A 23,839-nucleotide genomic window follows, 5' to 3' on the forward strand; every position below is an offset into this window, starting at 1 on the left:
AAAAAAAAAAGAAAGTTGAATCACAAAAGGAGGCCATGGTTAGGGAAAGCTTTTAATTATTCTAAGGGGCCGTGGAATTTTGGAGCAAAGCATGGTTAAATCAACGTTTTAGGAGAACCAGCCTAATATCACATAAGCTAGGCTGGATGTGAGGCAGCCTTCGAAAAGGAGGGAAGAAGGGGAGCCTGGGTGGCTCAGTCGGTTAAGCGTCCGACTTCAGCTCAGGTCATGATCTCATGGTTCATGGGTTTGAGCCCTGCATCGGGCTCTGTGCTGATGGCCCAGAGCCTGGAGCCTGCTTCGGATTCTGTGTCTCCCTCTCTCTCTGCTCCTCCCCTGCTTGTGCTCTCTCTCTCTCTCTCAAAAATAAAGAAACATTAAAAATTTTTTTTAAAAACTACATTTGCTGCTTCAGCAATAGCATCTTTGAATTGAGATCAAGGGGGAAAGTACCGTGGCCAGAAAATAAAGAATGTCTTAGCATTAATGCCGTGATGTTTTCCAGAAAACGTGGCCAGGCTTATGGGTTTTTCAACCAGAACTAAAGAGAGGGGAGCAGTAACTTTGCCTTTTCCACACTGTTGTTGCGTCTGCCCTATGACCCAATGCCTCTGTGTGGCATTGAGAAGGCAAGGGGAATTGTGGGGGTCCCCGACTACAGCCCATCTCTCCTCTTTACTCCAACCCCACCCCGTTTCACCACCCACCCCTCCCCACGTTCACTAGGTATCATTCCATTCTTTGAAGTCTCTCCTTTTTTCTTTTCCACTTATGCTACCCTGATGTCTGGCTGCTGACCATCCCTGGTTTGAACAACTGCAAGTTTCTCAGCAAAAAATTTTCCTCCTTCCAGTCCCGTCCTGCCTCCACTTGTCCTGCTACCCAGGAGTCATCCTCAGATGCCATCCGTTTTCATCATGCCCCACCTTGATTTCTGAAGCCTGCAGGGTCTTCCTGATGGCCACCACTTCAGGGTCATGTTCTCTCTTTGGCTTTATGTCCCCCCCCTCGGCTTCTTGTTGAACCCCTCTCTCCTATTTTCTGTTCCCTCTCAGGCACTCGGCTGCTACTCCGTATTTATTGCTAGCTTTTCTCTGGAGATATGGAGTTGTTGTGAGTTTCATGAATGACCCTTTGGAATGACATCTGGGGAAGGGCCAGAAGGCTCTTCCTGACCCCCGTTCCATCTTCTCCATCATCCGAGCCATGCCCTGTGAGGACAGGTCAGGGGAGACGTCAGAGCAAGGAGTGGGGAAAGAATGGGATGCACAGAGAACTTGGTCATGTCTTTACACTTGATGTTTTCATAGGCTAGGCGGTGTTAAAATGGCACATGCCCTGTTTGGCAACACCCAAACCTTACACAGCCTTCGGTCTCACAGCCTCCAGGATGTTCCCGACCAGCGTGCCCTGTACTCTTCCCTGTCTCTGAAGTTGTCCAGGGATTAGAGTTCTTAAAACACACATTCTACGTGCTCTTTGGTATCTCCCCTAATTATTTTACGTATGTTTCTTGTCTTTCCAGGCAGACTGGGTTATACTTTGTCTGTCTGTCTCTGTATCTATCCATCATTTATCTATCACCTATCCCTCATGCTCTCATCTCTCTCTCTTTCTCATCTCTCACCTATGTCTATTTATATCATCTATGTGTCCATCCATCCATCCATATTCTCATGATGCTTGCTGAGCAATGGCGATACTCAATAAATTGATTGCTGGAGAGGTGCTTTGTGATGAAAATAATTCTCAAGGACTGGACAACAAAGGGAAGAGGAGGTTTGCCAACAGTGCAGTGATGCCGTTGGTTACAAAGGACATTTGGTGCCTAGGAAGGGACCGCTATCCTTCTAGGGTGTTTCACTACGGCCATACCCATCGTTCTTCTTCCAATCGGTGCTTCCTCCGATCTAGGCTAGACTTGACCAGAGCTTTGCACAGTCCAGACAAACGACGGATAGACCCCTCCTCTCATCCTGTACTCTCAGAGGAATTGCTGGGGTCAGAGTTCAGTAATAAGTGTTGGAAGAATTGGGTAAGATGGCCTCGGTGACCCGTGGCCCATGGGGCGAACTCCTCTATTCCTGCTTGACATGTCAGGCATAACTTTGAAGATATTTTGATTTTCTTCAATCAAAATTCACCAGGTCTTCCACATCTAAATGAAATATCCTCTTGGGTGGCAATGCTCCCTTTGCTCAACTAGAGAACAATCTAGAAACTTAAAATAATTCTTAAAGGTTGAGTTTGTTTGTTTAAATAGAAAAAAAAACTTTGGGGGGCACCTGGTGGCTCAGTTGGCTTAAGCGTCTGACTTCGGCTCAGGTCACAATCTCACGGTTCGTGGGTTCGAGCCCCGCGTCGAGCTCTGTGCTGACAGCTCGGAGCCTGGAGCCCCGCTTCGGATTCTGTGTCTCCCTCTCTCTCTGCCCCTCTCCCACTCACACTCTGTCTCTCAAAAATAAACGTTAGAAAAAACAATTTAAAAAAAGAAATAGAAAACCTTTCTTCTTTCAGCCTGGCTTAAAGAGAACTTTCACTGTAATGTGTCCAGCAGTAAGAGCAATCATGCTAAAATTTAGACCCAGTAAAATATGGGGAAGACAGCTGTTTTGGGGTCTGAATCCTCATTTTGTTTGCTTCCCGGGGAAAAAAAAACATGGTGCTTTTTGGCTGCTGCAACTCTTTGCACAGCAAAATTTTATGTACGAGAGAAATTATTAAAGTTACAGCTGATGAATCTTGTTTGGAGTTCTATATGTTCCCTTGAAGTCTCTAAAATTATTTTTAAATTAAATTTACTTTGTACCCATCATACCGTGATTTCTATGTATAAATATTTAATCTACTTAATGCAATTGTTTTATTTTTTCCCCCGCTATAAATTTATTTACGTGCCATCCTGTTGCAAAAGGGACGTAAGACAGTTTACAAAAATAATACAGGAAAACAAAATAAAAATAATGAAAAAGTGAGAATCTTATTCCATTTTTTTTTTTATAAAGAGCATCTATAGGAAATCGGGTTGTAAGCAGAATACTTCTACCTAAGAAGTGACCTATAAGCCTGTCGTTTTCTCTTGCTTTTCTCTATGACACAAGACTTGGAATATATTTGAGAAGATGATGCTGAGCGCCTGAGTGAAGACCATTACCCTTGCATTTGTCCGTTGTGAGCATCAAATTGTTGATTAGGAGTGGAGGTTAATCGAGTCTGACTTCAGAAGTCACACCTGCCCGGGGCACCCGGGGGGCTCAGTCAGTTAAGTGTCCGACTTTGGCTCAGGTCATGATCTCCCGATATGTGGCTTCGAGGCCCGCATCGGGCTCTGTGCTGATGGCTCAGAGCCTGGAACCTGCTTCGGATTCTGTGTCTTCCTCTCTCTCTGCCCCTCCCCTGCTTGCACTCATACTCTCTCTCTCTCTCTCTTTCAAAAATCAAATAAAAACATAAAAATAAAATAAAATGAAAAAAAAAAAAAGAAGTCACACCTGCCCTTGTAGAAATTCTGAGGAAATGTCCACCTTTCCACAAAAGCACAAGTACGACTTTTATGTGAAGATTTTACGGTAGCCCCTTGTGAGCTTTCCTGTGGTTCTAGGTCAAACAGTGAACTTAAGTCTTCAGATATATGTTCAGCTTCTCCATCGTACGGGTCACCAAATGAAGAGCCCCACGTGAAATCACCCACCTACGGCTGCAAAGTTCATCGGTGGAAGCCGATCGGCTTATGGAGAGGTCAACGAGCTCCAGGGGTCAGAGATCCTCAGGTCTCCCGGGATGCAGCCAGAACCCTCCAGGGCCGGGCCTCTGAGCCGGGCCAGGGTGGCATGGATGAGCCTGGTCCCCGGTGTGGCCTGCCGCCCCCCCCCCCGGTCCCCAGGCACCCCCGCCCAGCCGGGCCTTACCTTGTAGTCCATCTGCTCTGAGCAGTTGAACACGTACACCATGACGCCCAGTGCTCGGCCCAGGTCCTTGGTGGTCTCCGTCTTGCCTGTGCCCGCGGGTCCTGCCGGAGCTCCGCTCATGGTCAGGTGCAGAGACTGAGTGAGGGTGATGTAGCATCTGTCAAAACATGGGAGCGTGCCGGTCATTCTCAGGGCCCCAGGTGGCCCGGCCCACGGCTTGGGCCCTGCTGGGTCCTAGGGAGCTAGAGCTGAGGCTCTGGAACATAGCGGCCGACAGCTTCCATAAAAGGAAAGCCAGAGCCTCCACCGCCATCTGCTCCCCACAGCACTGTGGGGAGCACTCTCTGAGGAATCCTCTGATCGTGATTCTCCCTCCCTGAGCTTGCCCCTGCTCCGTTTTCTAGCTCATTGCCCATTTCTCGTGTCTCCTTCAGCCCCAACACTCTAAGGTGCCTTCATGTACAGCTGTTCTCACTTGCTCGTGCTCTGTCTCGGAGGTTTGTGTGCCCCACCTCCCCAGCTCCTACACTAAAATCCTAACCCCCCAAGACTACGGTATTGGGAGGTGGGGCCTTCAGAAGGCGATCAGCTCGTGAAGGAGGAGCCTCAGGAATGAGATTAGCAGCCTTATAAAAGAGGCTTCAGAGGGATCCCTCGTCCCTTCCGCCACCAGGTGAGCCCACAGTGACGAGATACCTGCTAGGAGCCAGAAAAGGGCCCCAGACAAGAACGTGACCATGCCGGTGCCTTGACCTGGGACCTGCCGGCTTCCGGAACTGTGAGGAATGAATTTCTGTTGTTTATAAGCCCCCCGGTGTATTGTATTTTGTTATAGCAGCTCAAATGGATGAGGACACTCAGACACATGAGGACTGTGCTCGTCCCTCTCTCTTTCCCCCACCCAGCCCCCCGCCCTTCCAGTCTACCTGAGTCGTGTCCTTCCTCAACATCGTCGTTAGTAGCCTAGTGGTGGCCATTCATCCCTTGGGGCTCATATTTGACATTAGCTCCCCGGCTAAGTATCCCCAGACCCCTCAGCACTGGGGGGAGCGAGAACATGTCCCTCAGCTGAGGTCCTCCCCCACTGTCCTGCATGTCAGCGTCCAACATATACCACACACGTCGTTCATACAACCTTCAAAAGACACGTGAAGGTGGGGCCATGTCCTACTCGTGGTTTCATCTCCAGAAACGGCTCTGGCCACATAGAGACCCTAAATAATTATTTATGAAACAAATTCATGAATGAAGCCATCAGTCATTCCATTCTGTTTAATCCTCCTTTGACTATCTTTCCTAATGATAATAAAATAAAAACAAGCATTAGGCTTGCTTCTGGTACTTTCTAAAACAGACTTGCATTACAACAACTTATTTGACATGTCTCCAGAGGCAAGGGAAATAAAGGCAAAAATGAACTATTGGGACCTCATCAAGATAACAATCTTCTGCACGGCGAAGGAAACAATCATCAAAACGAAAGGCAACCAATAGAATGGGAGAAAATATGTGCAAATGACATATTGGATAAAGGGTTGGTATCCAAAATCTATCAAGAACTTACCAAACTCCGCACCCAAAAGACAAACAATCCAGTGAAGAAATGGGAAGAAGACGTGAACAGACACTTTTCCAAAGAAAATATCCAGATGGTCAACAGACACATGAGAAAATGCTCAACGTCACTCATCATCAGGGAAATACAAACCAAACACAATGAGACACCCCTCACACCTGTCAGAACCGCTCACATTAACAACTCAGGCAACAACAGATGTTGGCAAGGATGCAGAGAAAGGGAAACCCTCTTTCACTATTGGTGGGAATGCAAACTGGTATAGCCACTCTGGAAAACAGTATGGAGGTTCCTCAAAAAATTAAAAACGGAACTACCCTACGACCCAGGAATCGTACTACATATTTATTCAAAGGATACAAAAATGCTGATTTGAAGGACACGTGTAACCCAATGTTTATAGCAGCGCCATCAACAATAGCCAAATTATGGAAAGAACCCAAGTGTTCCCCAACTTATGAATAGATAAAGAAGATGTGGCATATATATACATATATATACACACATACACAAACACAATGGAATATGACGTGGTGGTGAAAAAAAAAGAATGAAATCTTGCCATTTGCAACAACGTGGATCGAACTAGAGGGTATTATCATAAACACGGTGATGGCAAAGACTGAAACTGGATGATGGTAATGGTTGCACAACCCTACAAAGTACTAACCATCATTGAATTGTACCCTTGTAATGGGCGAACTGTAACGCATGTAAATTATACCTCAATAAAGCCATTAAAAAACGTGCCACTGGCCTCACTTCTTGATACTTAGAAAATTAATAACATAGGCTCTCCACCTGCAGGTTGGACCAGAAGGGGCCACCCAAGGGGGCCTCCAAGATGAATTCTGTTTTGGAATCTGACGTCTAGAGTTCACTGGTAGTTCCAGGTGAATACTCTTGTGGCCAGATGGCGACTGCGTCTCCACCGAAACCAAAATGGCTTTGGAAAGACGAAGTGAGTTCCCGAATTCTCTAAGTTTATGTATTTTGAGAGAGACAGAGAAAGTGTGATGGGGGGCGTGCAGAGAGAGAGAGGGAGAGAGAGGGAATCCCAAGCAGGCTCCGCGCTGTCAGTGCAGAGCCCGACGCGGGGCTCGAACTCACAAACTGTGGGATCATGACCTGAGCCAAAATCGGATCCTTGACCGACTGAGCCACCCAGCTGCCCCCTGAATTCTCCTTTAATTGAGTGCAAAATTCCCATATTTCAGCCTTTGCACGTGACACTCAGGAAGGCAGATCTCCAGGTGGACAGGACAGGTGTGGGGACCTGCTATTCCACTGGCAGTTTTCCCGTGTGAGGGCAGGTGTTGGCTCAACTGATGGGCTGCATTTCAGGGCTGGTGAGCTGGGCTCCCCCAGGGTGCTTCTCTCCTCTCTCAGACACTCCTAGCTGAGTCCTAACAGAGGCCATACCCGCTCTCAGGGGCTGAGTTCTGACTCCAGATTGGCCCCGGTGCCTTTTACCCACCCAAGCCTCGGCTTCTTCTAGAACTACTCAGGGGCTGTTGCAGCCCTGAACCTCCCAGGAGGAAAGGCAGCTGCCCGGACTGGCAGACTCCCTGGCCTCCGGCCAACTCACCTCCCCACTCTCTCCCACCCCTGATCTGTCCATGGCAGCCTCCTCTGCCGGCCAGAGGGGGACCCAGGCCTCTTCTCCATAGAGCTGCAGGGCTCTCGAGGAGTCCAGGAGTCCAGAAACACAAGGGTTTGCAGAAATAGAATTCGCACAGAAAACTCAAGAATCTCTGGGAAGAAACCCTTGGAGCCGGGTGTCAATCTCTCCCGGAGTATCTACTGCTGAGCTTCTGATGATCTCCAGAAGAAGTACTTGGGGGTAGGGGGGAGGGGGAGGGCCCTCCCTCCCCCCAAAATATTTTTCTCCCCATAGTAACAGAACTCTAGAGCTCGAACGCGTTTCTGAGATCAACTAATCCAATCCCTATTTTACAGATGGGAAGACTGAGCTTCGGGAAGGGAGGCTGGGCTAAGGCTAATAATAACTAAGGCAGGGGCAGTGGGGCTTAGGCTTGGGCCATGAGTAAACCAAAAGGAAAACAGTGCCTCCCTCTTCCACATGAGGGTCGCCATTTTGCTTGGGTCATGGGCCATCCGGCCGTCCTAGGCCTTAGGGATACCCGCTCCTGCTCTAAAGTTCAATGTGGGGTCTTGTCAGCCTGTCCATCTCTGTCAACATTAAGCCAGCCGCTTCAGTCTGCAGCTGTTTTCCACTGAGGTGGGCGGATCAGGCTATCGAGGTCTCAGGCGAGGGCTCTGGAGTCAGATAGGGTTCCTACGTTGCCTCTGGTACAAAGTGTTTGCGCAACTCAGCCAGGGAAGGAAACCTTGGTGCCTTAACAGAAGCGGTCACTGGAATCCATCCCACAGTCTTGGGCTTTGCACCAAGGAATTCAGTAAGCTCGCTGTGTGGAGCCAATAGCAATTGTGAGAATGGCAAGGACTCCTCCAAGAGGCGCTCTTGCCTGGCCAGCTGGCCCCAACACGGATACGGATCCATTTAGTCTGGTTGTTCCTGGGAAGACAGACCCTTTTGTTCCGGGACGGACCTCAGAGGTTTGGCCTTTTAACCAAGCCAGGCTCTTTCCCATTAATTAAATCCTTCCAGGAGGGCTACATCAGCCTTTTCCTCCAGCGAGGCAGGGTTTATGATTTCAGAAGGCAGCTCCTTCCACAGTGTGCCCGTTGCAATTGCTTGAAAGGCTTTCCAAATATCAAGCTGAAGTCAGTCCTGTTCTCTTTGCGCAAATGACTCCCATAGGCTTTGGTCTTCTCGCCCCTCAGGAGGCTTCCGTGAGGACAAGAGGAGACAAGAGATAGGAAGGTGCCTTGAAAAGAAGGCCGATCCATGTTTAAGGTATTATTTTTTTAAGGTGAAAAACATATGCAATATAGCTTTTCTGTTTCGATACAGTTATTCAATTGGCGGATTAAAGAAACTATCAAAGACCCTGCATCTCGATTGCAGCTATAAGTGGCCTGTAGCTATCCTGGAAATGTGGTCTGAGTCATCTTAGAGTTGGTGAAATCTTTATAGTTGTTTTGTATTCGTTTTTCTCCTGCCATGTAAGAAATTACCATAAACGAAGTAGCTTAAAACAACACTCGCTTATTCTCTTACTCTTTTAGGTCAGAAGTCCAGGTGGATCCTCTCTGGAGGGTCTCAAAGACCAAAATCAAGGTAACTGTTGGCTGCACTCTTATCTGGACACTCTGGGGAAGAATCTGCTTCCTAGTTCACTCGAGTTCTTGGTTGAATTAAGTTCCTACCAGTTGGAAGACTGAGGTCCTCATTGGTTACTGTTGGCCAGGGGATAGCTCAGCTCCTCTGGGCCTTTCTATCGTCTTTGCATATGGCTCCCTCTACCTTCAAAATCAACAACAGTGTGTCAAGTTTGTCTCACGTTCAGATCTCTCTGATTCCCCCTTCTGTCTTCGGCCAGGAGAGAACTCTACTTTCAAGGTCTCACACGATGACCTTGGGTCCACTTGAATTATTTCCCTCTTGCTGTAAAGCAAAGCATTATCATGGGAGTGACATGATCATATGTATAGTTTTCACCCATACTCAAAGGGGAGGAGATCATACAGGGGAAAAGATCATGGGGATCATCCTTAGAATTCTACCTACCACACGGTTCAATAATCATAACATGGATGATGATTATTCATAAGAATGAACACGGATTGCAACAATATCTCCCCGGCAGGGGGTCCCTCTAGCGTGACCAGCAGGACTTGGGTCCATGATAGTCAATATTTTTATCAGTAACTTGGATTAAGAAATAATCGATTACACGCAACATAGACTGAATTCAAAATAATCCTAACAGTTGAAAATGATAGGGGTAGATCCAACAGGGTAAAATTTAGGAAAGATAAATGTAAGTTAACCTTCCAAGCACTTGCAAGGGAGACACAGAATCTGGAGCAGGTTCCAGGCTCCGAGCTGTCAGCACACAGCCTGACACGGGGCTCGAACTCACAAACCGTGAGATCGTGACCTGAGCTGAAGTCGGACGCTTAACTGACTGAGCCACCAGGTACCCCATAACATTTTAATGTTTAAACATGAATGTTGTCTTCAGCATACATGGCCCCGATTCTAAGATCTGTTGCTTATGCCATTTGGTTATGAGATCGTCCCTCACCCAGTGCTCATCTTTCTCTTTGCCCCCACGACTTGGTAAATGTCTTTCTCAAAATATGACAGAACACAGAGCAATGACTGACACATGATCTCTGGAACAAAAATAACAGCGTGCTTAGTAACGAAGCCTGAGTAGGTCTAATTATGCTTCACATTTATGTCTCAGATACGTTTGGAAATTCTAGTAGTGACTTAAAAAAGTCAAGAGAATCAAGACTAAAGTTCTCAGAATTTTTCTAATATAGGGCAGTCGATGGGCAGAATAAGAGATAACTTCATAAAGGTGAGTTTCGTTCTATACACAAGTGAAAAGGCAGAGACACAGTGGAATTAAGCAAAGATTTCTTAGCTACGACACCTAAAGCATGGTCCAAAAAGAAAAGCTTGACAGATTGGACCTCACACAAATTAAACACTTTTGCGCCTCAAAAGACACCGTTCGGAAAGTAAAAAGGGAAGCGGCAGATGGGGATACAATACTTGCAAACACATGTCCCATAAAACCAGAATATACAAAGTCTTCTCACAACTCAGCGAGATGACAAACGGATCAAACAGGAGGCAAAGGACATGAACGGGATGACACCAAGGAGATCGACAAATGGCTAATGAGCACAAGAAAAGACGCTCAACAGATTATTAGGGAAATCGCAATTAAAACTCAGATGAGATCCTACTTCACACCCCCTTGGACGGCTGTAATACACAAGACAGACAATAATAAAGTTGTCAAGGCTGTGGAGAGATGAGAACCCCCGTCTACTGTCGGGGGGGGGGGGTGGTGGGTGGGATGTAAAATGATTCAGCCACTTTGGAAAACAGTTTGCCCGTTTTCCAGAAAGTTCAACATAAAGATCTCGTACCACCAAGCAACTCCCCTCCTGAGTATCGGCCCAAGAGAAATGAAAACTTAACGTCTACACAAGGACTTGCACGCAAAGGCTCACAGCGACATTGTTTGTGACAGCCCCAAACTGGAAATAACCTAAGTGTCCATCAATAGGTGACTGGATAGATAAAATGTGTCCTGTCTATGACATGGGATATTAGTCAGTAAGAAAAAGCAATGGACTACTGCCACGTGCTCTATCATGGACAAACCCCCCCACTCTGTGTAAAATGAAAAAGCCAGACACTAGGGACAAGTTGTATGGCTCCGTTTACAAGAAGTGGCTGGAATAAGCCAAATTTAGAGACACAGAAAGTAGCTCAGTGGTTGGCTGGGGCTGGGGGTGGGAATGGGTATATAAATGGGCATGAGGGATCTCATTGAGGAGGTTAAAAATGTTGTATAACTGATTTATGGTGATGGTTATACCACATGGTCAAGTTACTGGAAATCATTAAGCGGTACATTTGGAATGGGTACAAATTTTTGATACATAAAAGAAACCTCAAATTGTTTTAAAACATATATATAATGAAAAACCTTGTATAGCAACAAAATTTTTATTTAAAAAAATTTTTTAATGTTTATTTATTTTTGAGAGACAGAGAGAAAGAGAGCACAAGCAGGGGAGGGGCAGAGAGAGAGGGAGACACAGAATCCGAAGCAGGCTCCAGGCTCCGTGCTGACAGCACAGAACCCAATGCGGGGCTCGAACTCACAAACTGTGAGATCATGACCTGAGCTGAAGTCGGACACTTAACCAACTGAGCCACCCAGACGCCCCTAGCAACAAAATTCTTAAAAGCACCTAGTGATAATAAAAAATATCCAAAACCTTTATGACGATACTTAGACACTTTTCTGAGCTGAAATATATAAAACTGAAACTGAAAGATATATAAACATAATTCAAGATATGAATATACAGAAAAGTATCGCGTATCATAAAGATGGCTATTCTTCCCAAATTAACTTGAAGGTATTAAGACTCACCCATCAAAAACCCTAACCATTTATATTTTGGAACCTGACAAAATGATTCAAGTTCATTTGAAAAGAGAAGAGATAAATATATAATATATATTACATATATATTATATACTTATATATATAATGTATATTATATGTAATATATTATATACTTATATATAATGTATATTATATATAATATATTACTTATATATAATGTATATTATATATAATATATTATATACTTATATATAATATATATATATATAAAAGATGATGTGGACCTTTACTACACAAATAGGAGAGCTCACGACAAAGCTACAATCCTTAAATAATATGGCGTGTTGATGGACACAATGATGAAACAGGATAGACGCTTTGAGGTAGTCTGAGAACTCAGAATTTTGAATGTGGTGGAGCAAACATCACAGACCAGTGAGGGAAAGGGCGCATGGCTCACTAAAACATGTCATGTCCACTGGTTACTTGGCAGCCAAAGAAATCAAATATTCCCTGCCGTAGTAGTTTCTGTGGGTTTTCCTTGCTCAGGAGTCCACACTTATGGTAAGCCCTCTGGCTGCACAGCCATCAACCAAAGTATCTCCCACCCTCCCAGGGGTGGGCACAAGACTCGGGCTGGGCAAAATAATCAAGCTCGGTGGCTCCAGTGAGGGACTCAGAGATCGGCACAGGATCCAAACAGGGCTCACCAGAGTCCCTTGAAGGAATCAGATCTACGGAGCTGAGAAGCGGGGGGAGGGTGTCTCTTCCTCCTGGAAGATTCATGAAGTCGTGGGCATGGAGACCGCCCTTGCAGCCATACAGTGAAAACCCGTGCAAGAGAGAAGTTAATATTCAGAAGGAAACAGAGCCGTGATAGGAGAGAGTTCCATCACCGATCTCTCCCCATCCAGGCCCCGGAGCTAGACTCATTTCCTAGGCACATGAGGTAACAATTCCTCCCTCTGTTTACCTTAGTTAGGGTTTGGCTTCTAGCACTCGTAACCAAAAATGTTGCGGTAAAAACACTCCCTCTACTCAAAAGCCCAAAAGTTTACCCAAGAATTTTAAAAGAGAAAGGGAAAAATAAAACAAAAGAAGCTGTGGTAAAATACAGGTGAAATGGAGCTGATCTTGAAATGAGCAGGGACTTTCTAAACATAAAAGTAATAAAATGGGCAGGAACAGTCATAAATAATTCACAGGACAGGAAAATCTACTAGCCAATGAGCACATAAAAATGCTAAAGTCTGTGAGTAATTAAGGACATCCAAATCCAAATGAGATCCCATTCTGACTTATAAAATAATATTTCTGACCACGATACTTAATATTGGTGAGGATGTTGCGAGGTAAACATTCTCATAAACTGCTGGTGAGAGTGGGAACAATATTGGTTTCAAGAATAATTTTTTTTTAATTTTTTTTTAATGTTTATTTATTTTTGAGACAGAGAGAGACAGAGCATGAACGGGGGAGGGGCAGAGAGAGAGAGGGAGACACAGAACCGGAAACAGGCTCCAGGCTCTGAGCCATAAGCCCAGAGCCCAACGCGGGGCTCGAACTCACGGACCGCGAGATCGTGACCTGAGCCGAAGTCGGACGCTTAACCGACTGAGCCACCCAGGCGCCCCGGTTTCAAGAATAATTTTAAAGTATGTGCCACCTAATTACCCTGCCTCTTGGACTGTCTCCTGGGGAAATATTAGGAAACGCAGCACAAAGTTATTTATAAGCAAGTTCATGGCAGATTTATTCTGAAGAGTAAAAGCTTAGGTGTGGCTGAAACATTTTATAACATGGGTCTGTTACATAAATTATGGGAGACTTGGAAGGAGAAGGTAAGTCGGCTCTTAGAGTGTTTCAGAAGAATGTTGTGAGAATATGCCCATGATATAATGTTATGTAAGGGGCGCCTGGGTGGCTCAGTCGGTTGGGCATCCGACTTCGGCTCAGGTCATGATCTCGCGGTCCGTGAGTTCAAGCCCCGCGTCGGGCTCTGTGCTGACAGCTCAGAGCCTGGAGCCTGTTTTGGATTCTGTGTCTCCCTTGCTCTCTGACCTTCCCCCGTTCATGCTCTGTCTCTCTCTATCTCAAAAATGAATAAACGTTACAAAAAAATTTATAATGTTATGTAAAAAAAAAAATCTATGGTATTTTATATACAGCACAGGATTGCAATTTCATTTTGTCAACATCTACACGCAGAAGGAAACGGACTAGATATTAACAATGGTTACCTCTGGGCGACTTTATCGTCTTTGCTTACAGAGTACAAAGTTATTCTGATAAAAAACTGCAGATGAAGACTTAGGGAGTGTAGGACTTGTGCTGCGTCCTTGTCCAGCAAACCCCCTTCCAACACTCTTGGGTCAATTAAATCTCACCTACTCGCAGCAGTTCCTGAGATATTAAGAGGTACTCAAACTTGATAAGCAGTTGATTAGTACTTAACGCAGCAGCACGGGGCTGAAAGGGGCGTCTGTGTGTGAAGGTGAGTTGAGGGAAGAGGAGGTCATCCAAAGGTTGAGAAACAACTTATGCGAATTGCTTTTGTTCAGGCTGAAAAGGCATTTCCATTTAGTTCTTCAGCTTAGTGCTACGCCAGAGTCCTGCGAATATATCGTAGCTACTTACAAATTCAGGTCCCATCCGGGCAGTGGGAAATTCCAAAGAAATAGGCATAATCAGTCGGAGGTACTGTAATGCGGCTATGCTTTTAATGAATGTGCAAAGGTTTTATGGATCAATTGTCCATTTGATTAATTCCTCTGGCAGGAGAGAATTAAATGTACTTAAGCTACACACCGGACAAGGCTGAATGCTCTTTAAAATGTGATTTTCTGTGTTAAGGCCTTTTTTTGTTTTTTTCCCGGGCAAAACATTTCTTGAGATAATAATGGAAGTCAATGAGAAAATGGAATTTTACATATAAATATTCACTACATACCACTTTGTCAGAAAAGCATCTAAAGAGCCAAACGAGGTCAAGGTCTATACAGTATTCACCATTATTTGTGTTAAGTCTTCCTTTCTAGTTCTTATTTTTTTTGCATCGTTTCATAGGAGGGGTGATAAAATCCTGTTTTGGAGAGAATTCCTTGCCAGAGCTTTACCCTCTCCCTTTCCAGAGGCCTTCAGCATTCGTGTACTAGAGACTTGTAAATCCAAAAGAGGTAATTATCTTCAACGCTGGGGCGGGCGTGACGACCCAGGGAAAAGAAAAAAGTCTTAGACTTTTTATCACTTGGAATGATCATGTCTGCTATGTCCATGGAAAGGAAGGAGATATTCTGACTGGGGATGGAGAAGTGGGGGCGCGTTGTGTCAGAAATCGTTCCACTGAATTCGGTCAAGGAGTGAACTTGAATGCCTATCACAGCGCCGGGTACCTTGGGGTAGAACAGTGAGTACATCGAAGTCAACATTACCACGGAGCATACAGTCTAGAGTCAGAGACGGACATTCGTCGAACTGCTCAGATACAGAACAGCTTCGTGATTCTGTTGCGAGCGTTAGGAATTCCCAAACTATTAGCTTATATTCCAAGGCTGGCAGGAAAACTCACTTCAAGAGAGAATCCTGGACCCCATTTTCTTCCTGTTTAGGGTGCGTGTCTTGCTGAGAATAACCACCACACAGGAGAGGGTCCGCTCTGAATGAAGCCTGACGCGGGAACACTTTTCCCTTTGGCCCGCACTGAATGAGCGCCTCTAATGGACTAATACCAAGTGAAGGCCAAGTGCAACCCTAAGGTGCCCGAACCCTCTGAGCTGCTGTTGCCGATACTGTCCCAGCCGCAGAGAAACCCGCATCTCCCTCTGAACGGGTGTTATCTGCCTTTCGTCCGAAGCTGGGGCAGGGAGGAGTATCGGGCCCCGCATCAGGGCAGAGGACAGAGTAGCTGTTCCTCCTTCTTTGGGAGCCAAGGCAGAGAGTGCTGTGTGGATCCCCCTCCTGAGTCAACCTCCTATTCTTAATTCTGTCTATTCTTACCACAGAGGTCTTCAATATTCAAGCACCATTCATTCCTTCGACAGGTATCAATTCCAACATCTAGCAGGTGGCTGGTGACATAGCAACAAATAAGACAGACAAAGCTCCCTGACTGCAAAGAGCTTCCATTCCTAAGTGCAGGGAGAGTGACCAGAGACAGCGACGTGACCTCTGCGGGCTCCCACAAAAAATGAAAAGGAGAGAAAGACAAGAGCAAACGTGGAATGGACTCTGGGTGGAAGATCCTTCCAGGCTGGGCAGGAAAACGAATTAGGGAAAGGAACAGCATGGGGGCGGGGGGAAGAGATCAACCATGAGGTCCTGCTCTATGGATGATGTTGGCATTTTCCCACATCCCAGGTCATGCCGCGAATGCCGCGATTACAACTCCACTCAATGTTCCTTGGAAATACATCTGAGGATTTGGCCAGAATACAGGTGGAAACACTTAAAAACAGGCAGGGGGGAAATTCAGTAAGAGATGACACAGATTCTACGTGGCCACTCTAGCCTTCACCACTGATGATAGTCTTTTCACCGTCTACAAGTCACTTATTTGGAGTAAGCCAGCCATTCAGACATGCAGCTCTTTGGAGAAGAGATTTAGTGCTCAATGAAATTATACGGGAAAAGGGCACCAGATCATAGCAGAATTTACGGAAATCTCAACAGAATTAAAATATCCCATCCTCGCTCTCCTTTGCCCACGCTGTGCTCTCAGATAAGTCTCCATGAAATACATAGTTTTATTCGGCTGATGAAAAATTTTCAATAGTTTATCGCTACTTACTGGCTAAAAAAATGTATGCTGCATATTTATAGCCTGACTCGGACCCCCCTTACCAGGCCAACCTTGATGGCCCTTGATGGCCAACCACATCGCCCCCCAAGTCAAGTGTCTCCCCCTCTTCCAGGAACACATCTTGGGTTTTCCCCATTTCCAGCCTTCTATACACAAAATTCCACTTTCCAGAATGCTTATCAGTTTTTTTTGGTTTTGTTTTCGATTCTGGGGATCCCAGACCAGTTTAACAAGTAACCGCCTCCATTTCATAGATGAGAAAAACCAAGCATTAGGTCAAGTTTTTCAAGGTCAAGTAGCCGGTATGTGTTAGAGCTGGTGTGAGAACCCAGGGGTATGGGATTCTCCCCTAGTAAATTCCTCAAAAAAAAAAAAATCACAGCTCACGGATTTGCCCTGAGAAGGGTTCTGCCCTTCCTCCTTGAAGTTTTATTTTTACGTGTGTTGTGTGGGCAGGCGCTCCCTCCCTACAGCTCTGTGGGCAACTAGCAAGGGGCAGCAGCCCGTTAAGACGGCCCGAGCCTGACACCAATCGGGTTCTCCGTGAGTGGCTGATGCCAGTGCTCACCGGTCTGTCAGAGGCGTGATCACCAGGCGAGGCGTATTTCCCAGGTACTCGTAGGAATATAGAAACTGCGCATCACAGATGTTGGCAAAGCAGTGTTTGGCCTCGTCGTCCCAACGATGCCGCAGCTGGGACAGCCAGAGGAAGGCCTGAGCATTGTCCACCTGAAGAGAGAGCGCAGAGGAGGGGGCTCAATCGCCGTTCCACCGGTGGCCCCTTGGCCACAGGCCACGCGGGGCTCTGGATGAGCTGGGTTTTGCCTACCGGTCAGGAGTCCATGCTGCGCCCACCACAGCACAGAGAGCATTAGCTGCTCTCATTACGCACGTTCGCTGGGAGCAGCCACCATGACCCTCCCCCAGCTCTCTGGCCGGGGCAGAGTCTGGGACCCCCACGTGTGGGCTGTATGCGAGCTTCTCCCTTATCCCACCGTTCACGGTGTAGCTGGCGACAAAGAGGGACACTCCCGGATGTTTGGGACTCACCTTCTGAGCGATCATCTTGGCCACCACATCCCGGGCGTGCACATCAACGGTGCAAATGGTCATAATCTTCTGCCGGTCCCCTTCGGAGAGCTGGCCGAGTAACATGGTGATGAGGGTTTTGAGCTGCACCACTTGCTTCCTGTAATAGTCCTTCATGGCATTCTCGTAGCCTTCCTCCAGCCTGGCAAATGCAATGCCCACCTCCGTGGTCCACCAGATCTGAGTGCAGGTCAGGGCCACCTGTGGCACCAGGAGCTGCTTAGTAAAGCCATTACCAGGACTGTCTCCAAAGCCAGCCCACTCATCACACAGCGCGCGTCAGCATGCAATTGTGTGGGTGACCTCAGCCCCTTCCCTCCCTCTTCTACCAAAGTGAGCCACTGGCCTCTGTCTCCTTGGAGATGTGAAGTGGTTCCAAGTGGGGAAAGCACTTTCTGCGCTGGAAAAAAATGTATCGTTTGGTTGAAAACAACCAAAGAGTCCCCCTGGTCAATGTCAGTGGCTTTTAGAAATTGCTACTCTGATCTTTCCATCTTTACTCCCCAGGCAAAGCATCGTTCCTGGGCTTGGGAGGTTAACAATATGTTGATTGAACATCTCAACAACACTTGGTCTTTGTTCTGTTCTTCTTAAACTTCCCGCGGTCTGAGTGTTCTAGCTTAATGAGCCTCTGATGATCATTTGTGGCATATTTTTGCTTGCCCGTAACGCTTTGGCTGTGTATGGTTTTTATTTCTCGGACCCTATAACCTTGAAAAGCCTACTCCTGGAGACCAAGGTGAATTGCAGCAAAATTCAACGTGGTCAGCGGGATTTGTGTTTTTCAGAGAGTCAAAATAAAGGAATGGAAGAAGGGATTTGAACAAACACGACTTCCATTTGCTGAGCAACCTGATACGGAAAATGCGTAATTCGAATTATTCACGGTGGAGAATTTAGATACACCGATCGTCTGTAGCATCCTGTGGTTGGGGAGACACTGCTCTAGATGAGACCTGTCACAAGAGCAGGAGGCGACACATTTTCTTGCCTCAGAAGTCTGATTCAGGTAAATAAAGAATCCTGATGGGGATTATTCCCTTTGTCAAACAGAGAATCCTGTCGTAGTAAAAAGGACCATTCTCGCCTTTGGGATCAGGCGCGTGGGGTTTTGCTAGAGATCTTGCTGGGATGCTTTGAACGCGATGCACCCATTGCATAGTCAAAAGAATCCTTGCAGTAGTCCTGACTTATTTCTCGTTTCTGTTAGTCTACACTCGCTGCCAACATTTCCCCACCTTCTTCTCCCTTCTCTGCCCCCTGCAATGCGCCACCACCTTGCACTCCACCGACATGGCCACACCAAGCTCACAGACACTCCCCAGCCTCTTTATTTTCCTTGATCTCTTACAAGCGTGTGGCATGGCTGACCTCTGGCCGGCTTTTGGTTTCCATTGCGACCATCCCTGGTGTACCTTCTACCTGAAAAGGCACCGTTTCTCAATCTGCTTTACTGGCTCCTCCTTGGCTACCCAGTCTTTACATGATGCCCAAGGGACTCTTCTGCACCCTCATCTCGGGTCTGCGTCTTTTCCAAGACCAGTCTTCTCTACTCCTGTGGCTTCAATTCCTGGTAAGTGCCTGCAACCCTCAAACACGCCAGCTCGGGCACTGTGCCCCTAACGGGGGGTGGGAGGGTGGGGGGAGGGTCTACCGCAGCCATTTCTCATTAATTTGCCCCTTTCCCTCCTCGCCCTCCTGGGAAGCCTGGAAAGGATTCGGACACATTTTAGAAGCAAGTCAGACTCCCTAACGGGGTGGGTAAGAACTGGCTTCAAGTTTCCTCTGTAGGAACCATCAGCTGGCTCAGGCTCCTTCTTTCCCTTCTTGCTGCAAACCACACTCAGTTCTTCAACCACAGGATGCTCTTCCTTGCCTCTGAGCTCAAGGTCCTCCCCATACTGGTTGCTCTTTCCCTCCATCTTTAACTTGTTAGCTCCTACTTCAAATCTCAGCTTACATATCATATCCTCGGCAGAGGTGGGGGGGGGGCTCCCCAGACCCCACCAGCTAGCTATGTGCTCATTTGTAAGCAAGTTGGCTTCCCTGCCAAGTCTGTAAACTCCGGCAAGACAGGGTTATGAGGTCTCGTTCCCTGTTGGGGTCCCCTGTGCTCAGCAAAGATCTCGGCATATACAAAGCAGGCTGGCTCAGTGAGTTGAACGGTTTACATTTTCTCCCTACGGTGGCCAGAGAGGGTAAAAACGGACAATCCCAAGTTCTCCAGGGTAATGGCTGGACTAAGTCTTAGTTGACAATTCGGAGACCAGGCCTTCTGGACTGTGAAGCACATAGTGAGTTTGAGGTCTGGTATCCCCTCAAGGCCGAAGGACTTCCCTGAGGGAGGGGACCTGGCAAGGATGGGGGCCCACAAAGCTCCTGGTTAGAATACCTGAGCTGGATAGTCAAAGAGCCACTGTTCCCTTGGCTTTTCTTCATAAGCAACTACACCTTCTGTCATCCCATGCCTCACTGTGGCCTTCATATGCGCGAGCACATGGTTCAACCATATTTCCACCTGAAAGAAGAACTCCAAGTTAGATGCTGGATTCCGGGAAGGATACGATCGCTCACCCAGAGGGAGACAAGAAAATGGAGCCCAGCCATCGGCCCAATGGCCGCCAGAAGGCACAGGGAGCCATCTTGTTTCTGTGGCCCAGGACGGTGGTCGGTGAGAACCAGGCTCAATTAACAACAGGTGGACAGGCCCCTTTGGAACACACAGGACACAGTAGCAGGTCAAGGGGAGGGGAGCTGCCATCTGGCATTCAGACAAGGAAGTGTTAGTCTGGGCTAAGCAAGGTCAACCTCGCTCAGTGAGTCAGTGGGTTTTCATAACCTGTCCACACTCAGTATGGAGATGTAAACCAGAATTATATTTTCCAACTGAATGCTTTCTGGTCAAAAAACAGACACATAGCTTATACTCTAGTGGTGATGGGGAGGCTAGGAAGGAAGTTTTAGGGGAGAGTTGCCCCATATTTTGTGTTTCTGGAATTGTACATGGGACATTTAGAAGTAGTAGTTCTTGGAGCACAATGGTATTTGGCTCTCCCAGGGGTAGGACTGTGGGAGGAAGTGACTCTGAGCTATATTTGTACAGAGAAATGACATCCCAGGAAAACAGCTGATCTCAAAGAACGTCTTCTCCGGGGGAAGATGTCAGCGTGCCAGATTCCCCAATGGGGTGCCCCAGGGGTTGTCACGTTAAAGTCTCCTGGTGCTGCTAATCATTTAAAAATTCTTTTCTCCTCGACTTGGGTAGTTGTTTATGCGCATTTCATTCCTCTCTGCACAGGTCTTTGGTTAAGAAAGATATATGAATATTGACGTGTGTCCTTCCCAGAGAGGGGAGGGCAGGCACCAGGAGCTCCTCCAATGTCGGTTAGAGAGGAGCTGGCAGTCCCAGGGCCCAGACAGCAGTTCCGGCCCAAGGTTGAAATGGCCATCCTGAAGGTTGAGGTTGCCCGATAACTTGCGAGAGAACGGGATGAGGAGGGCAAAGGACTTCTACTCTACCTGGCCACTGCAGTCACAGGGCTCGCTGAAGGCCACGTACTCTCCTTCCTTGCTGTACATGCCCAGACTTATCTTGGTCGCTTTCTCACTGGCGTCCAGCTGGAATTCCATTTTGGCCATGTTGTCAAAGAGTTTGGAAAGATGGCGTTGAACCTAAGATGGGAAACCACGCCACAAGATTGGACAACGTGTCCGGGCAGACGCTCAACGGGACTGTGCAGAGGTCTACTGCGTGCCAGCCATTAGAGAGACGGTTACCAAACATTTACAGGGAAGCTTGTGGAATAGTGGTGGGGTGGTATGAGGTCGGAACCAAATGAATTGGGTAGAAGTGGTCAAGGGAACGTGGAATTAGTGGGAATCGTGGCCGCGAAAGTTTCACGAATGTCTGCTTGAACTAAATGGGAACAGACTGGAGGGAAAAAATGACGGTTAATTCCTAAACCCTCCTCCTCAGAAAATGCTACCCTGCGGCAGAAGGGCGATGGTGGCGGTGGTGGCCTGTGGAAGAAGTCACCCGGCTGTTGAAACCACTTAGGCGCAGGAGACCTGTACCTGGTTCTCCCTCGCCACGTCGTCTCATGACACAGAGGCCCCTTTCCAGTAACGCCCTGGGTGACTGTTCTAGGAGGGTTCCCAGAGAGCCACGCTGTGGTCCTGACATGAGGGAAATGGCAGGCTGAGAGGAAAAAAATAAGCAGAAAGCTCTCTGGTAGAGCTTTCTGAGATACAGGGCGTCCAGGGTGCGGGGACCCGGAGTTGTAATCCTAAATTTACCATAACCAGCTCCCCAGCCAATGACAGGAGAGGAGTAAATACACTGTGAGGGCACCAGAGGGGATCCCACCCAAGGTGACTTGGGATGGGTATCTTGATGGGAGGGAACCTTCTTTGTCAGAGAGAAGGGGGAAGGGGCGCAGAGGGGAGGGGGAGAGGAGGCGGGAGAGAGAGAGAGAGAAGCTTTAATAAAGGAAACAGAAGTGATTATGAAAAAGGCCACCTTGTTTTCAATTAAATGAAAGAAACACGAACGCGATGAAATAGGAGATAGAGATGAACGGGTAGTGGTAGGAAAATGATGTAAGGGGACAACAAATACTTAAGAACCAAATCAACACAGACGAAGGAAATATGGTGGATGGGCTTGAGAAGCCATGGAAAGACACCAAGGAAGAGGGGTAACAGATGAAAATGTGGGGCGCCTGGGTGGCTCAGTCGGTTGAGGACCTGAGTCTTGATCTCGGCTCAGATCGTGATCCCAGGGTTATGGGATCGAGCCCTGTGTTGGGCTCTGCACTGACAGCAAGCAGCCTGCTTGAGATCCTCTCTCTCTCTCCCTCTCTGCCCCTCCCCTGCTCATGCTTTGTCTCTTTCAAAAATAAACTCAAAAAAATTTTTTTTAAATATGTATGAATATATGAAGGTAATGTTATATTGTACAGAGAAAATAGAATCCTAGCTTATGGAACTCTGATGAACTTAAAGGGAGAAAAATCCAGATAATGGAATATAAATATTATTTTAAAGCATATAGGAATAGGGGCGCCTGGGTGGCTCAGTCAGTTAATCATCCAACTTTGGCTCAGGTCATAATCTCGTGGTTCATGGGTTTGAGTCCCATGTCGGGCTCTGTGCTGACAGCTCAGAGCCTGGAGCCTGCTTTGGATTCTGTCTCCCTCTCTCTGCCTGTCCTCCACTTGTGCGTGCTCTCTCTCTCTCAAAATTAAACAATCGCTAAAAAAATTTAAAGCACATAGAAAGAAAACCTTTTCAAGATAATGACCCTGGTTTTCAGATAGGAAAGAAAAAACTCGTCAAATGTTGGAAAAATTAACAAAGCCAAGTATATAAACGTATACAAACTTTCTAAAATTAAACTTTAAATTTTGATCTCTACGGAGATCCAAATAGAAACAAATGAGGTTACCTAGAAAGATCTGGAGAGGGAAAAAAAAGCAGGTGGACCTCAGATGATGTCTCAGAGCTACATCTGGGGGGATTTGAGAAGAAAGTGCTGTGACACACAGGAGTTCCAAACTCGACCGTTCAATCACTCACCTGTAAAAGCTACCACAGAGTCGCAGACAGAGAAGGATCTGGGGATTAGTCTACTAACCTTCATCTCTCAGGATGGTGGGGAGGAAAGAGCTACTTACAGATTTACTCACACCAAGCAAGACAAATAAAAATAAGTATTGAGGGGGCGCCTGGGTGGCTCAGTCGATTAAGCGTCCGACTTTAGCTCAGGTCATGATCTCGCGATCCGTGGGTTCAAGCCCCGCGTCGGGCTCTGTGCTGACGCCTTGGAGCCTGGAGCCTGCTTCGGATTCTGTGTCTCCCTCTCTCTGTGCCCCTCCCCTGCTTGTGCTCTGTCTCTCTCTCTCTCTCAAAAATAAGTAAACGTTAAAAAAAATATATAAGTATTTAAGAATGAGCACATCACGTACAAAAGGTCTGGCAACGATCTTTGACTTTCCCTACGCATGGAATTAATGAACGTATAGCTACAAAACAGAATGCCGGTGTGATAAATATCTCAACTCCGCTATGCGTGAGCTACTCTGGAACTATTTCGGAAAACTATATAGGGGAACAAAAGAAAGGTGGGTTTTAACTCTAGGGATGATCTGTGTTTGGTACATGCTTCTCACCAACAAACCAAAAATATAATTTCAGGGAGGTGGAAAGTTAATGGTGAAGATGGGAAACTAATGCACGGCTGTCATCTTTAGGCTCCACGAGAGCCGCTCTCCTCCGTTGCTGGTGGTGACGCAACAGGCTGTTTCCCCACGGAGGGAAATAGGGCCACCGCTAAACCCGACCACATAGCATTTACCCTCTGACCCAGAAAAATCCCACTTCTAGGCATTTGCCTGGAAGGCAGACCCCCAACAATACAAAACCCAAAGTTATCCGC

At 46.9% G+C, this 23,839-nt stretch overlaps 1 protein-coding gene across 1 annotated transcript in view; it reads right to left on the minus strand.

Moving 5' to 3' along the window:
- Positions 1-23,839, minus strand: part of DNAH9 (dynein axonemal heavy chain 9) — a 333,637-nt gene that overhangs the window by 218,398 nt on the left and 91,400 nt on the right. Inside the window, 5 exon segments of the mRNA XM_053893249.1 lie at positions 3,909-4,065; positions 16,883-17,043; positions 17,365-17,604; positions 19,796-19,921; positions 20,923-21,075. Of these exon segments, the coding sequence (XP_053749224.1) occupies positions 3,909-4,065; positions 16,883-17,043; positions 17,365-17,604; positions 19,796-19,921; positions 20,923-21,075 (837 nt within the window).

Source organism: Panthera pardus, unplaced genomic scaffold (genome assembly GCF_024362965.1).
Source record: "Panthera pardus isolate Hobbes unplaced genomic scaffold, ASM2436296v1 HiC_scaffold_3, whole genome shotgun sequence".
Taxonomy (NCBI): domain Eukaryota; kingdom Metazoa; phylum Chordata; class Mammalia; order Carnivora; family Felidae; genus Panthera; species Panthera pardus.